The sequence below is a fragment of the Perognathus longimembris genome, chromosome 1 (assembly GCF_023159225.1).
Source record: "Perognathus longimembris pacificus isolate PPM17 chromosome 1, ASM2315922v1, whole genome shotgun sequence".
In the NCBI taxonomy this organism is placed as follows: Eukaryota; Metazoa; Chordata; class Mammalia; order Rodentia; family Heteromyidae; genus Perognathus; species Perognathus longimembris.
Window position 1 is genome coordinate 115,845,430 of NC_063161.1, and position 15,122 is coordinate 115,860,551.

Sequence of the window (15,122 nt, forward strand, 5' to 3'; positions counted from 1 at the left end):
ATAAAGGTAGAAAGATGTTAGGGTATACTTTTACATTCATTCTTAGCAATTACTAATACCATTATACTACTTATCATAATCATCATCATTATAAAAATTACAAGGAATATTAGAAAATATCTCAAGCAGAATAAAAAATATATACTCAAAAAATGTTTTGTAAAGATCCATGAACAGCCAGTATGCACAGAAGTATCTAACACTAGTCACTGAAGAAATGCAAATTAAAATAAGGTAGCATTAAAAACCACCAGAATAGTAACCATGAACAAGGCTGACAACAAGTGGCAACAAGGATATGAAGCAAATGAAATTCCCATATATTATTGGTGGGAGTGCAATAATGGTAAAAGTATTTGAGTATGTTTTCTTAGAAGTGATAAACTGACCTTATGTGACCAGTAATTTTGATTTTAGAACATGTTCATTATCCCATAAAGAATGTATATGTATTATTTTCAAAGTTCATTTCTTTTCATATTTTCCTGGATAAAATATATCTATATTGCCAGTCCTGGGGCTTGAACGTAGGGCCTTAGCACTGTCCCTGGCTTCTTTTTCTTTGCTCAAGGCTAGCACTCTGCTACTTGAGCCACAGAGCCACTTCGGGCTTTTTCTACATATGTGGTGCTGAGGAATCGAACCCAGGGCTTCATGTATACAAAGCAAGCACTCTTGCCACTAGGTCATATTCCCAGCCCCTGGATAAATAATACTTTATGTATCCATTCATAACTGATGGATATTTAGATTGCTTACAGTTTTAAGTTTCCCAGAATAATGCTTCTATAAATATTTATGTACAAGACAGGTACAAGTGGCTCACACCTGTAACCCTAGCTACTCAGGAGGCTACAATCTGAGGATGGAAGTTCAAAGCCAGACTGGGCAGTAAAGTCTGTGAGACTCTTATCTCCAATTAACTGCCAAAAGAGCCAGAAGTGGAGCTGTGGCTCAAGTCAGGGACAGTACCCAAGTCCTGAGTTCAAGCCCCAGGAACACCACAAAAAAATAAATAAATACATATGTACAAACTTTGTGTGGACGTAGAAATTGAACTGAGTTCATTATCTTCTCAGTGTTTACTATACATTTCCATATCTTTTTTGGATAAATCCTGCAATCATATTTTAATTAGGCTATCTTATTTTCTTAACAAACATTCTTGATATATTCTAGAAATAAATCCCTGCTCAGATACATAGTTGGCAAATATTTTCAACTCTTTTGATAGTGCCCTTGGAAACACAAAAATTTCTAATTTTGACTAAATCCAATTCATTTACCTTTTTTTGGTAGTTTATGACTGATGTTATATCTAAGCCACCATCATTTCCTAATACAAGGTCACCAGAACTATTTTTTCATTGAAGAATTTTAAGTCTAGCTCTTACATTATCATATGGTTCATTTTAAGTCATTTTTTTGCATATACCATGCAGCAGGAGTCCAACTAAATGCTATATATATATATATATATATATATATATATATAGTTGGTCCACTATATCCATGGATTTCACCAACCACAGAATGAAAATATTAGGGGAAGGAGAATTGTATCTGTACTAAATTTAGTCATTTCTTTCTTGCCATTATTTCCCAAACACTACAGTATAGCAAATACTTAAACTTATATTGCATTACATATTACACATACTCTAGGAAATAATTTAATGTATATTTGAGGATATGTTTTAAACATTATGCCACTTTACATAAGAAGCTTGAGAGTCTCAGTATCCACAGAACATCCTAGAGCCAATACCCTAAAGATACCAATGTATGACTGTATATGTCTGAATTTTCAATTATATTTCATTTATCTATATTTACTCTTATGCCAGTCCCATTTGCTTGATTACTGTTGTTTTGTGGTTTTTTGATGCACTTTCCTTACTGTATTTTTTCACTATATATATTCTGGTAAGTAACCTAATTGTTTATATGCAATACGCATTATATACTATATATGTTATATACAATGTGTGTTATATCCAATATAATTCTGGAGCTCTTTCTAGCATACATGTTCATATATATTCAAATAAATATCCTCTACAAGATAAGTTTGTAGAGGTTGATCAAAAGAGCTATGAATTTTTAATTTTGATAAACATTAACAACTTTCCCTTAAGGTTACCAACTTACACTCTCTCCACAAATGTACAAGAAAACCTATTTTCCCTATATTTTCTTCAATATTATTTGTAATCTCATCATTAAAATCCTTTAAAAATTTTTTGTAATTTTAGACAACCCTTTGTGTTTTAATAAGCAGATATGGACTATGATAATTGTAAAGAAAGACTGATATTATACTGTGTATATTTCAATCTTACCTTTTATTGTTTCTATACTCTAGTCTCAAACTGATCTATAAATGACACACATGAAAATAGTACCTATGAGGGGACCAATACCTAATATAATATGTATATGCATATATGTAATATTTTCAGTCGTTTAATATAATTGTTCAAATTAGGTGGTGTGAAAATGACCATCTATTTTAATAATAAGAAACAGAAAAAATAAGTAAATAATATTTACATTTTATGCAAAAATATAAAAAATAGGCATCATTACATCAAGATTTTTCCATTAAATATGAAGGTGCTAGTCAGACTTTCACATAGAATAAAAACTGAAAATCACTTTATTACATGACTCTGCATATCAATAAGTCACTAGGTATATGCAAAAATAAGAATTGCTAATGAAATGTTTGCAACAGATACCTCTGTTTTGAGGAATTAAATCTAAACAAATAGTTTAAAGTGGAAAAAATGTTAAAAATAGTATTATTTGTAATTTAGGAAAAATGTACACTAGATGCTAATCAACAGAAAAAGTGGTTAATTAAATATGGAATATTCACCAAACAGAATATATGGAATGATTAATATATATGTAATGATTAAAAGTTATAGATACAAAAATAGCATTAATGGTTTAAAAGAAAGATACAGAACTGTGTATATGATCATGCATATATATATATCATAACTACTTAGGAGACATATAAAAGTAAAAATATAGTAACAAATATGGGTAATTTTTCTCTAATTTCTAAAATCTTTTAGAATTTAATCCATAACTAGGTAATATATTCATATATGTCATTTTATAGTAAAAAATATACTTACTGTAATGATGCCAATTAGTTGAGTATAAAAGAGTCCAGATATCCCAACTAACATAGTAATGCCCATAAAGGCAGCTAGTCTCATTATGGCCAATTCATGTCTAACAACGAAGAGGTCCTATAAAGAAACAGAAAATTTTAACAATTTGAAAAGCTGCTTACTGCTGCAATAATAATCAAAATTTAGCCATGACACATTTCTCATTGTTTTAAAATACAAATCCATAGCTACCTAAGACCTTCTTGATTTTGTTCCAGTTACTCAACATATATCTGAAAATTTCAATAATAATTTAATTTATAATAGCAAATTAAAAACTATAAGATTTCGGCTGGGAATATGGCCTAGTGGCAAGAGTGCTTGCCTCCTACACATGAAGCTCTCGGTTTGATTCCCCAGCACCACATATATGGAAAACGGCCAGAAGGGGCGCGGTGGCTCACGTAAGAGAGTGCTAGCCTTGAGCGGGAAGAAGCCAGGGATGGTCATGCTCAGGCCCTGAGTCCAAGGCCCAGGACTGGCCAAAAAAAACAAAAAAACAAAAAAAAAAACTATAAGATTTCAATGGTCTCAAAAAAATTCTCAACTCCAAGTTTACAAGTTACTTAGTTTTTTAATTTATTTGTGGCATTAAATAAACAGATCACAGATGGCAAACAATGTTTAATCACAAAAGAAATTTCACTACCATAAAACTAAAAATTTTGGGGCTGGGAATATAGCTTATGGTAGAGTGTTTGCCTCATATACATGAAACCCTGGGTTCAATTCCTCAACACTACATATATGGAAAAAGCCAGAAGTGGTGCTGTGGCTCAAGTGCTAGAGCACCAGCCTTGAGCAAAAAGAAGCCAGGCCCAAGTCCAAGCCCCAGGACTAACCCCTCCCCACCCCCACCCCCGGCAAAAAAAAAAACCCTAAAAGTTTTGAATTCACAAGTTTGATTCCTATGATTAAAGTTCAAGAATCCAAACACACAGAAATTATCTAACTTAATAAAAATAAGGAGGGAACATATAATAGGATCTTAAGAATAGCCCTCTTATTATGGGAGTAATTAATTAGTAAGAAAGGGAAAGGTGGGGAGAATAAAATACATCATATATATGTATGAAAAGTCACATTGAAACCGATTTTTTAATTGCAAGAAAAATAAGAAAAAATGAAAGAGATAAGGAAGGAGATTAAAAATAGTAAAGGGGAATGAATACAATCAAAGTATATTATATGCATGTAGAGAAATATCACAATGAAATCATTCATACTGTACAATTAATATGTGCTAATAAGAAAACAATAAAGATACTACCTTTGTTTTCTAAGAAAATTATAGCCCTCTTAAAGCCTACCTCAATTATTCTCACATCTAATTCAATCTTACATCTTATACCAAACACTGCCAATAACTATGACACGTAAAATGTAAAAATGTAAAGATATCGCTTATGTCCTCAGAATGTATGAGGTTTATTTAAAAAGAAAATTCAATTTGAGGCTGGGGATATGGCTTAGTGGCAAGAGTGCTTGCCTTGTACACATGAAACCCTGGGTTCAATTCTCCAGCACCACATATACAGAAAGCGGCCAGAAGTGGCACTGTGGCTCAAGTGGCAGAGTGCTAGCCTTGAGTAAAAAGAAGCCAGGGACAGTGCTCAGGCCCTGAGTCTAAGCCCCAGGACTGCCAAAAAAAAAAAAAAAATCAATTTCGTGAAATTCCAGAAGGTGACATACTATGTGTATGGGCGGGGAGAGGTGGAAATGGTGAGAGAAAGCTGATTTTATGGCTCAGGACATGAAAATGAAAGCCCTGAAATGAACTGTATGCTGGGGGCAATGGAAGAAATTTAAAAAATAAAAATAAATAAAAGAGGCATTTCATTCCCCATCACTTACTTTCTTTTAAAATGATTTAAGGATTAGAAGTGTTTCAGTAGTAAATAAGGAGGCCACTGAAGATAATATACTTGCTTAAAACGAAGGAACTGATGCTTTCCCAAGTATTACATTGATAAGCCACTAGACTCACACAAATATCTGGTTCCACAATCGAAATCATTTAAGTGCTACCATGTAGTCACATACTAGGCAATCATTTCAAAACTTCAACAGAAGAGCCTTTTTTTTCCTCCTCTTTTTAAAAAGAAATGTGTCTATTTGCAAATAAATGCATAAATCGTGTGCTCAGTCTATTAAAAAGGTAATTCTATCCTTTCAAGAATGAGAGCATATGAAACCACAAACAACTTCCTGTGCATTCCTTCCCCATCACTCTCTCTCCCTCACTCCTACCCTAAAGGTTGCCAATCCCTTATTCATGCACTTCAAATACCACTGTGTCCATCACCTATTGCAAATATCTCCTCCTACTCTGAGGTTAACTGTTCATACTTTTTAAGGTGTCCGTAAACATATCCAAGTTCTCAATTCATATAATGTAATTCAATCTATCTTTTCCATTACTGCTTTTTTTATATCCAGGAAACTTTTCTTGACCCTGATATAACAATATTTTCTTATGTTATCTTCCAAAGCCTTCAAAATCATTACAAGTTTTGCCTTTCACCTGTAGATCTTTAATACAACCAAATAATTGTTTTGCATCCTCACTGTATAGTAAAAGGTAGAAATTTTAATTTATTTTTACTAGACAGGTAATTTTACTCTACAAGTTTAGTCCTTCTGATAGAACAGTGAGTTTTCCACAGTGATCCAGTGGGTATATGCATGCAGATGCATGGATCTGATATGGCTTCTTATTCTGCTCCTCTGATTATTTGTTTGTCACTGTTCCAGTGAAAAGTGTCTTAATTACTACAGACTTGTAGAAAGTCTTGATTCCTAGTAGGTCAGGTGCTAGAGTTTGAACTCTGGAGCCTGGGCACTGTTCCTGAGCTTTTCCCCTCAAGGATGGGATTCTACCACTTGGGCCACACATCCATTTCTGCTTTTTGTTGGTTAACTGAAGATATGTCTCATAGATTCTCCTGCCTGGGCTGACTTTCAGCAGTGATCCTCAAATCTCTGCCTCCTCAGTAGCTAAGATTATAGGCACCTAGTATTATATAACCAATTTTTAAATTATACTCAGGCATATATTCACATATAACATTTTCTCCAACTAGGTTTCTTAAGTTTCACTGGGAATCCATATACTTTATCTTATATAAAAACAGAATTGATTTAAAAATATTTTAAGGTTACAGTTTTCAAATTTTCTTAAAAGTCCCAAAGAATCTACAGATTCATTATTTATACAATTATATTGCAGTTTTCTTTCTTCTAGTACTGATAACTTCTTTTTCTTTCTCTTGCCTTACTTTATGACTAGAATTTCTAGTACTATGTTGAATCACAATACTAGCAGTAGTTCTAAATGCATAGTCCTCCAACTCAGGAAAAGAGGCCAGCACTGCACCCAGCATGCTATATGTGGTTGAGCATCTCATTTTTTCTGAAAACCTTTTTAGCTAATTAAGAAAGTTAACATCAGGTTGTAGTTTGCTAAGAGGCTGTAACATGCATCACACTGAATTTTTACCATTACTTTCATTCACTGAGATATTCATTTGAATGTTTCTGTTAACTCTGTTAAAGTGATCAACTATATTGACTTTCAAATGCAAAAATTGCTTTTCATTCCTAGAATAAAGTCAACTTGTTTAGTCTGAGTCAGATTGCCATTTTTTAAGGAATTGGTCATCTTTGTTCAAATCAGACTAGCCTATAATTTACTTTCCTTGATAAGTCTTATATCCAGGATAGGCTATATACATGAGTTTATATGACTGACATTATTTTCTTTCATATTTGATGGAGCTAGAACTCACTAACCTGTGGATTTTTCTTCAAGAAAAATGTTACCTACTCACTTATGACTATAGGCTTACCTATGCTTCCAGTTTGTTTTTAAAGCGATTTTCTTCCTGAAGTTGTATTTGTAGATCACAGAACTTAACCATGTAAAGATGTCAACTATTCATATTGATCTATAAAACTAATACAATCCTAAGAATAAATCCATATGATAGTACAGATCATACTGTGTTGGCAAGAATTATTTTGTACTTTTTAGAAATTGCTTTGCTGTTTCTAAAACACAAAGGATAATGTAACACTCTTCTATGAATAAGCAAGGCAAGAAGGTCTGTAGTATTGCATGCATTTTTAACAGGGCCAGGGTCAACCCCAAGGAGGAGAAAAAAAATCAGCTGTTACAATATTTGAGGGCTCTATACAAATAAGTCTTATAAGACAGAATCTGTCTCTGTTAAATTCACTGGGGAGGGAAAAGGGGAAAAATGTCTGAAAAGAATCCTTTGAGGAAAATAAATAATTTTTAAAAGACTGAAAACACTACTTTACTAGATAACAAGATTTATTATAAAACTGTAATAGGGTTATAGTTATAATGACAGTGTAGTATAATCATGAGAGAGGGATAGACCAAGGGACTAGGAAAAAGCCAGAACCAGATAGACACACATGTGGATGCTGATTTATGAGAAAGTAGGCACTGCACAGCACAGGAGGAAAAAATTAGCTTTTCAATACATAATGTTAAGTCAACTGGATGTTCATCCACAAAACACTGAAACTCTGATTCCTATCTTTCAAGAATCACAAAAATGAATTCCAAGCAGAAATGTGAAAGCCAGCAAATCATAGTGCCTGCATGACAATGTAAGCAGATTACACAAATGAGCTTAGTATAGAAAAACTTTTTAAATTGAGCTTAAAAAAAGATTAAGCTAGGGTTTATTAAAATTTAAAAACAAACCTGAGAAATGTAGCTGGAGCTCAAGTGGTAGAGTAGTAATACAAACACACACAACACACAAATCCCATAGAAAATATGTATAACACATAAAAAAGTTCTAATCTAAAACATCATGGAATTATAAGAAAAAAAAGTAGGTAATGTTATAATAGAACTTCCCCTTGACTAACTAATGTATGCTAATAAAAAGTAAGCAAAGAGCTTGGAGGCATGGATCAGGTGTAGAGCACCAGCCAAGGAGCAAAAGCATTAGATACCAAATTCAAGTTCCGGTTTCAGACAAAAGAAAAACTAAAAGTAAACACAATACTTACACAGGTGCATCTTACCAAACAAACATCTCATATGATCGGTAAATTCATGAAAAGGAGCCATTAGACTTCAGAGGAATTATTAAAACATGATGTACATATCAAATACCTAATGTAAGGAAGACTTAAGTACATATATATAAGTTGAAGCTCAACTTATATAAGCCTATTGGTAGTAACTTTAGAACACTAGCCCTTGTAGCTGATCACAAGCTTGAAATACAGAGAGAGAGAGAGAGAGAGAGAGAGAGAGAGAGAGGCTTAGCTGGATAAGGCAGACTGGGGTTTGAGGCCAGACTGGGACAAAGGCCCCTTCTCAACCATTAGCTGAGGTTAGTGGTATCAGCTCAGCCATGTAGAAGGCTGTGATCAGAAGAACCAGGATACTTATAAGGCAGTATGTTGGAAACTAACTGTACAATTGCAGGGGGTGGGAAGCTGGGGAGGTGGGAAGGTGGGAGAAAAATGAGGGAGGAGGTAAAAAGTTTGACCAGAAATGTACTTACTACCTTACGTATGTAATTGTAACCCCTCTGTACATCACTGTGACAATAAAATATTAAAAAAAAAAGAACCAGGAATTCAGGCCAGTATGGGGAAAAACAAAAGTCTGCAGGACTTCAGCTTGACAGAAATAGTATGTGCCTGTCATCCCAGCTAGGATGGTAAAAGTAAAGTAAAAGAGTCATGGTCTAGGCACTTATCTAGGCAGGAAGTGAAACCCCAACTCAAAATAAGCAGTGCAAATAACAACAACACAAAACTAAGAAGTAGTGGGAACATTAGTGCTTGAAACTAAATGAAAATAAATCAAGGGTCAGATTTGGCTATGATCTAGCAAATAATTCTTCCAATATTTGTCTGCGGATTTCTAGGACTCATTTCTTGTAATCTTATCTAGCTTGTTTGCTGAGATAAGGTCCCTTTCCTTTTCTGTGCTGGTACTGGAGCTTGAACTCGGGACTAGATGTTGTCCCTGAGCTTTTCTTTTCTACTTAAGGCTGGCACTCTTTCACTTGAGCAACACTTCCACTTCAGGTTTTTTTTTTTCTTTTTAAGTGATTAACTGGAGATAGGAGTCTCACAGAATTTCCTTCCCGGGTTGACTTTTTTTTTTTTTGGCCAGTCCTGGGCCTTGGACTCAGGGCCCGAGCACCGTCCCTGGCTTCTTCCCGCTCAAGGCTAGCACTCTGCCACTTGAGCCACATCGCCGCTTCTGGCCGTTTTCTGTATATGTGGTGCTGGGGAATCGAACCTAGGGCCTCGTGTATCCGAGGCAGGCACTCTTGCCACTAGGCTATATCCCCAGCCCCCGGGTTGACTTTTAACTGTGATCCTCAGATCTCAGGTTCCGAGTAGCTAGGATTACAGGCATGAGCCAATGGTGCCCAGCAAAGATCTTGCTAACTTTTTGCAAAGGACCAGCCGCAGAACTCATCTTCCTCCTAGGCCTCCCACCTAGCTGGGATTATGCTCCTAGTACTGGATCACCTTTGAGTGCCTAGAAGCAGTCTTCCTTCTGTTGTGCTGGTTCCTCAGTTTATTCTTCAGAGTAATAAGAAATTTCGTCTAAAAGGTAAATAAGATTGTGTTTATCTAATCAAAAACCCTTCAATAGCTCCACAAGTGCCAACCACTTACAAAACAAAGTCTCCATCTCCAAGCTGTCACTGCTCTGAATTCATCTCATTATTCTCACCTTAATTCATATCACATATACATGGTTATCCTTACTGTTTCTTCAAAATGCCAAGCAAGCTTCTACTTCATGGTGTGAGCAATGGTCTTTTCTCTCCCTAGAAGTCTCATGCTCCTGCTAATAGTGACTCTGCTTGCTTGCGTTCCAAGTCTTTGTTCAATTGTCACAAGGAGAAAACCTTTCTGACTATATGGTCTATTATAATTTTTCTTGCCTGTCCTCTGATTCATTATATAACACATGGTTCATATTTACCATGTATTTGTTTATTGCCTGTCTCCCCATTTAGAATGTGAAGTTTCTTAAATGTGAGAACTTTATTTTGCCCACTGATGAATCCTCAGAACCTACAACAAGGATAGGTGCAAAAAAGAAGCATTCAATATTGGTTAAATTGTGTCTTTCACAACTTTAAAATGTTTTACCAATAAAATTTTACATATAAAATGATGAGTTTTTCTATAAACTATTAACTGTAAAGCAATTTTTACTGCTAACCCATTGCCTGTCAATAGTTTTCTGTCTTTAATGAGGCTAGTTTGAAAACTGACAATATGATTTATTTGACTTTCCTCCTACTGGAACCACTGGCAATTTGGGAAAGATAATTCTATTGTGAGAACTGTCCTGTACCTTGTAGGATACTTAATAGCACTGTCAGCCTCTATCCACTACAGACTGGCTGTGGTACCACTAATGTCTCTAGAGAGCACCAAATGTCACCATTTACTCTGGTGGGCAATATCCTCCTCATCCCCAGTGAGAATCAGTAGATCACTGGTAAGTGATCTTGTTTTTCTGTTTTTCAGTAAGAGAAATAACTTAGATAACACCCATGATATGTTGTATACAGATATGAATTTTCAAATTGACAAAAAAAAATCCAACTTCACATGCTAAGGCTAAGTTTATTCACACTTATTCACATTAAAATAAACTTTAGGCATGTAATCCCAGTTATTTGGAAATCAGAGACTAAATAGATTGAAACAAGAAAAGGCTGGCTGTGGTAGTACATGTTCCAGATACCTTAGAGGCTGGGAAGTATAAGTAGAAAGAATGTGGTCTAGTCCAGCCTAGACAAAAAGCAAGACTATCTAAAAAATAGCCAAAGCAAAGGACATAGCCCAAGTGGTAGAACCTCTGTCTAGCAAGCACAAGGCCCTGAGTTCAAACACCAGTACTGCCAAAAAAACTTTTAATCTTAAAAAATTTCTACCATATCTGCATGCATATTTTGGGCTTTAAGTTGTTTCCAAAATATAGGCAGAGAAAATACAGACTTATTCTGTACTAGCCTCTTGTCTCTTTGGGTTTTGCGTTTGTTGGTATGTTTGTTTTTGTGGGGTGTTTTGGATTTTTCTTGGTGTCAGTCCTAGGTCTTGAACTCAGGGCATGGGTGCTATCCCTGAGCTTCTTTTGCTCAAGGCTAGGACTCTACCACTTGAGCCAGAACTCCATTTCTGGCTTGTTTGGGTAGCTTATTAAAGATAAGAGTTTCATGGACTTTTCTGCCTTGGCTGGTTTGAACTATGATCCTCATATCTCAGCCTCCTAAGTAGCTAGGCTGTACTAGTCTCTACACATAACACTTATGAATATGATCAAGCATGGGCCTCTCTCTTACTTTCAATCTTATTACCCCTAATGGATATTGATATCCAAAGGAAAAAAAATCACTGTTCATTCTCTCAAATGATTATTGCTGTGTGTCTAGAATTTTGGTACAGAGGTGTATGCAATTAGAGTAAATTGTACTGGCATCTGCTTCCAAGATGAGAGTAAATATTTCCAAAAACAATATTCTTCTGGCTTTGCGATATTTTACCAGCAAAATCTCTAAGGAAAGATGGAACAAATCAGTAATAAATAGGATGAAATACTTTCTCGCTAAATTTACTATTTAGTGCAGTGCTGTACTATTTAGTCAGTGTCCGTAAAAGAATGACAATAAGACTACTACCAGATGCTGGTAGCTCATGTCCATAACCCTAGCTACTCAGGAGGCTGAGATCTGAGGATCACAGTTCAGAAAGCCAGGCAGGAAAGCCCATAAGACTCTTATCTCCAATTAATCACTAAAAAGCAAGAAGTGGAGTTGTTCCTCAAGGGGTAGAGTGCCAGCCTTGAACAAAAAAGCTTAGGGTCAGTACCCAGGCCCTGAATCCAAGCACCAGGATCAGAAGGAAAAAAAAAAAAAAAGGAAAAAGAAAACTCCCAGGTTTTAACCACTTAAACTCAGATATTCTAGAAATGTTCTATGCTAAGAGCTCTTATATTTTAACTACTATATGAACTCATTTAGTGAGGACATACATGTAATCAACCTGGTATTGCAGCATGATTAAGATTATGATACAGGTTTCTATGCTCCATCTGTCAGTAAGCTTGGGGCTATACTAACAAATACAATTGACAGTTGTTGAAAAAAGAGGTGTTGGAAAAAACTGGTTTTGTCTGTAAATATAAACTAAAAATCTGGCACTTTAAGAAAAAAAAGATAAATGTTACAAAGAGATACTTTCTCTACTAGCATTCCAGGACACATGAACAAAAATGCCCAATAACTTTCATGCTGGCATTAAAAATTATTTTTATCTCATATCAATTCCTAGCAACACTGTCAAAAGTCCAAAAAAGCTAAATATAGTTAAGCAACTTAGTCCATTTTTCAGTGGCCGCCAATAATAATTGATGGTATGAAGAAAAACCAAAACTATTAAAACCTAAATATTTAATAACAACAAATAGCAGATGTCATAAAGCTACCTTAACCCTTATTTTGTGAAAATATTACAATAAATTATAAAGAGATTTACAAATATTCAAAGATACCTGCAAGTCTCCTGGCTATTCCTATTCTTCCTTAGCCAAAAGCCTAGACGAATAATTCCGTGGCACTGTTCTGACATCAAATCCCTAGCAACGCTATTAAACATCAGCCAATTGGAATAATACTAATGTATCTTCCTAACACAAGAGTTGGCTGGACTACTAAACATTATTTATTTTCCTCTTTTGAATATTGGCAGCCTATCCTTTATTGAAATTATCCTCTCTTTCCCTTCTGTCACCCCCTGCTCTTGTAGTAGTAAATGCAGTTAGCATGTTAGTTTTTGCACTTCATATAAAAATAAGGATAAAAGAATTAGAAATTATCTGGATCTACTTCACATAGAAGTGATTTAAAAGATGTAACTTTAGAACTACAGTGGTATGCTGCAAATGATTAGCTACATAATCTCTGACATTAACAGCCATATATTATTATTTTTAAAAGAACTTGATTTCTTATGTATAGAAATAGTATCACTGTCTATGATACCTGATTATTAGCAGGTAGGAGTGTGTATGTGTGTGTGTGTGTGTGTGTGTGTGTGTGTGTGTATAAAATGTTAAGCTACTATAATGCCTTATAAGACATACTGGACAGTCTTTTGTTTTGATAACTATTTTTTAAATTTTCAAACTGAAAAAATATATTTTAATCCATCAAAAGCATAGTAAACAGACAAAACATCTGAACAATCTTTATACTAGAAAAAATATTAAAACTGAGTTACTTCAGTATAAAAAAAGTGAAAAATATCAATGAATAAATCTACCAATCAGGAGGTTCAGCAATCATTCAGTGAAGAGTAGATTTTGTGATGTTTATCATTTAAATCTGCATTTAATTTTTTATGTGCTGGAATAATATTGCTTTCAAATTTCCCTCATGGAAAAATACAAGAAATATTTGTAGCTTAATGCAATAGCAAAAATACTACTTAAGGACAGACAGAAATAAGTCCAAATCACATTTCTGCCAACTGGTTATTCTATGACTACACAGACTATTCAATCTTGCTGAATCTGTCACCTTACCTATAAAATGGAAATTACACTATATATCTTCTTATTAAAAAAAGAGTGGACACTTTTCACTAACCTAATGCAAAAATCCAGAATATAAAGTAAAAATCATAAAATATGCAAATAATAAAGTATTTACAAACCAACACATGGTGGTTTAAGTATATTCTTTTAAAAATAATACCTTCCTTCACAATTAATTAAAAAGCTAAATATTCCTTTCTTTTTCTCTCTTCTATTTCTCACAGCACTGGAGATTAGGGTCTAGCCCTTGCTAGGCAAGGGTGATTACCACTTGAGCTATGTTCTCAGCCCTAAAAGCTGTGATTTTCTTATATTAACTTTGCAAAACAACCAAAATGTTACTATTTCAATAACATGCCAAATGACTGAACATTCGAGTATGAACACTTAACCATATTAAATAATCAAATACAAATCTTGACCAAATGTAAAAGAATATCACTTCCTTCAATGTCTATTTTATCTAGTTTGGATGCCAAATTATTCTCCAATATACAACTTTTTAAATTATAATCATTTTAATCCCACTACCTAACTAGAGTAAAATGTTATTTCAAGTGAGATTTAAAGTAAAATCCAACATTATACTGGCATGATAAATGCAAATAAGGGTCAAACAACTTGATGTCTAACATTTAATAACTTCATCTGCCAACTCAAAATCCAAAATCTTTACACGTTTTCTTATTCTACCCAAAATGTTTCATTTATCCCCATTACTTTTTTGCTGGGGTGGTGGGGGAGAAGCATACTACTCTCAATGAAGAATATAGTTAAGTGTTTCCTCCAGCTTTGCAAAGTAAAAACATAAAATTTTAAACATTCATGACACATGGATATTTTAGAAATACGCAGACAAAAATCAAAAGGGCTAGAGGTACATCTCTGTGATAAAGTGCCCCGGGTTCAATCTCATGCTACTGAAGAAAAAGAAAAGAAAGGGGAGGAAAGGAGAAAAGAAGAGAATAAAAGAAAGAGATAGAAACAGACATTAACTTACTGTGATATATATACATATATATCACATATATATACATATATATGTATATATACATACATACACATGAGTCAATTGCAGAGAAATTAAAGTAACTCAGCCCAGAAAGCACTCTGCTAAAAATATAAGCAGAGGAAAGAGAAATGGAAAATCAAATTCCCAAACTGTTCATTTCCCAGAATTTGTCAACTGTCTGCTTTCTCTCAACTCTATTTCCCATGAGGTAATCATAATGTACTAGTTTCTTCTGAACAGAGGTTAAGTGCTATTTAAAGGGCAACTAGCTTTTTCTTTTGTTTAATGAATAAAC

General features: G+C 34.3%; 1 protein-coding gene across 2 annotated transcripts in view; it reads right to left on the minus strand.

Annotated features, from left to right (window-relative positions):
- Positions 1–15,122, minus strand: part of Zdhhc21 (zinc finger DHHC-type palmitoyltransferase 21) — a 67,602-nt gene that overhangs the window by 15,807 nt on the left and 36,673 nt on the right. For both annotated transcript variants that reach the window (XM_048351417.1, XM_048351334.1), the window contains exon 7: positions 3,150–3,266. In XM_048351417.1, the coding sequence (XP_048207374.1) occupies positions 3,150–3,266 (117 nt within the window). The remainder of the gene's footprint in view (positions 1–3,149; positions 3,267–15,122) is intronic.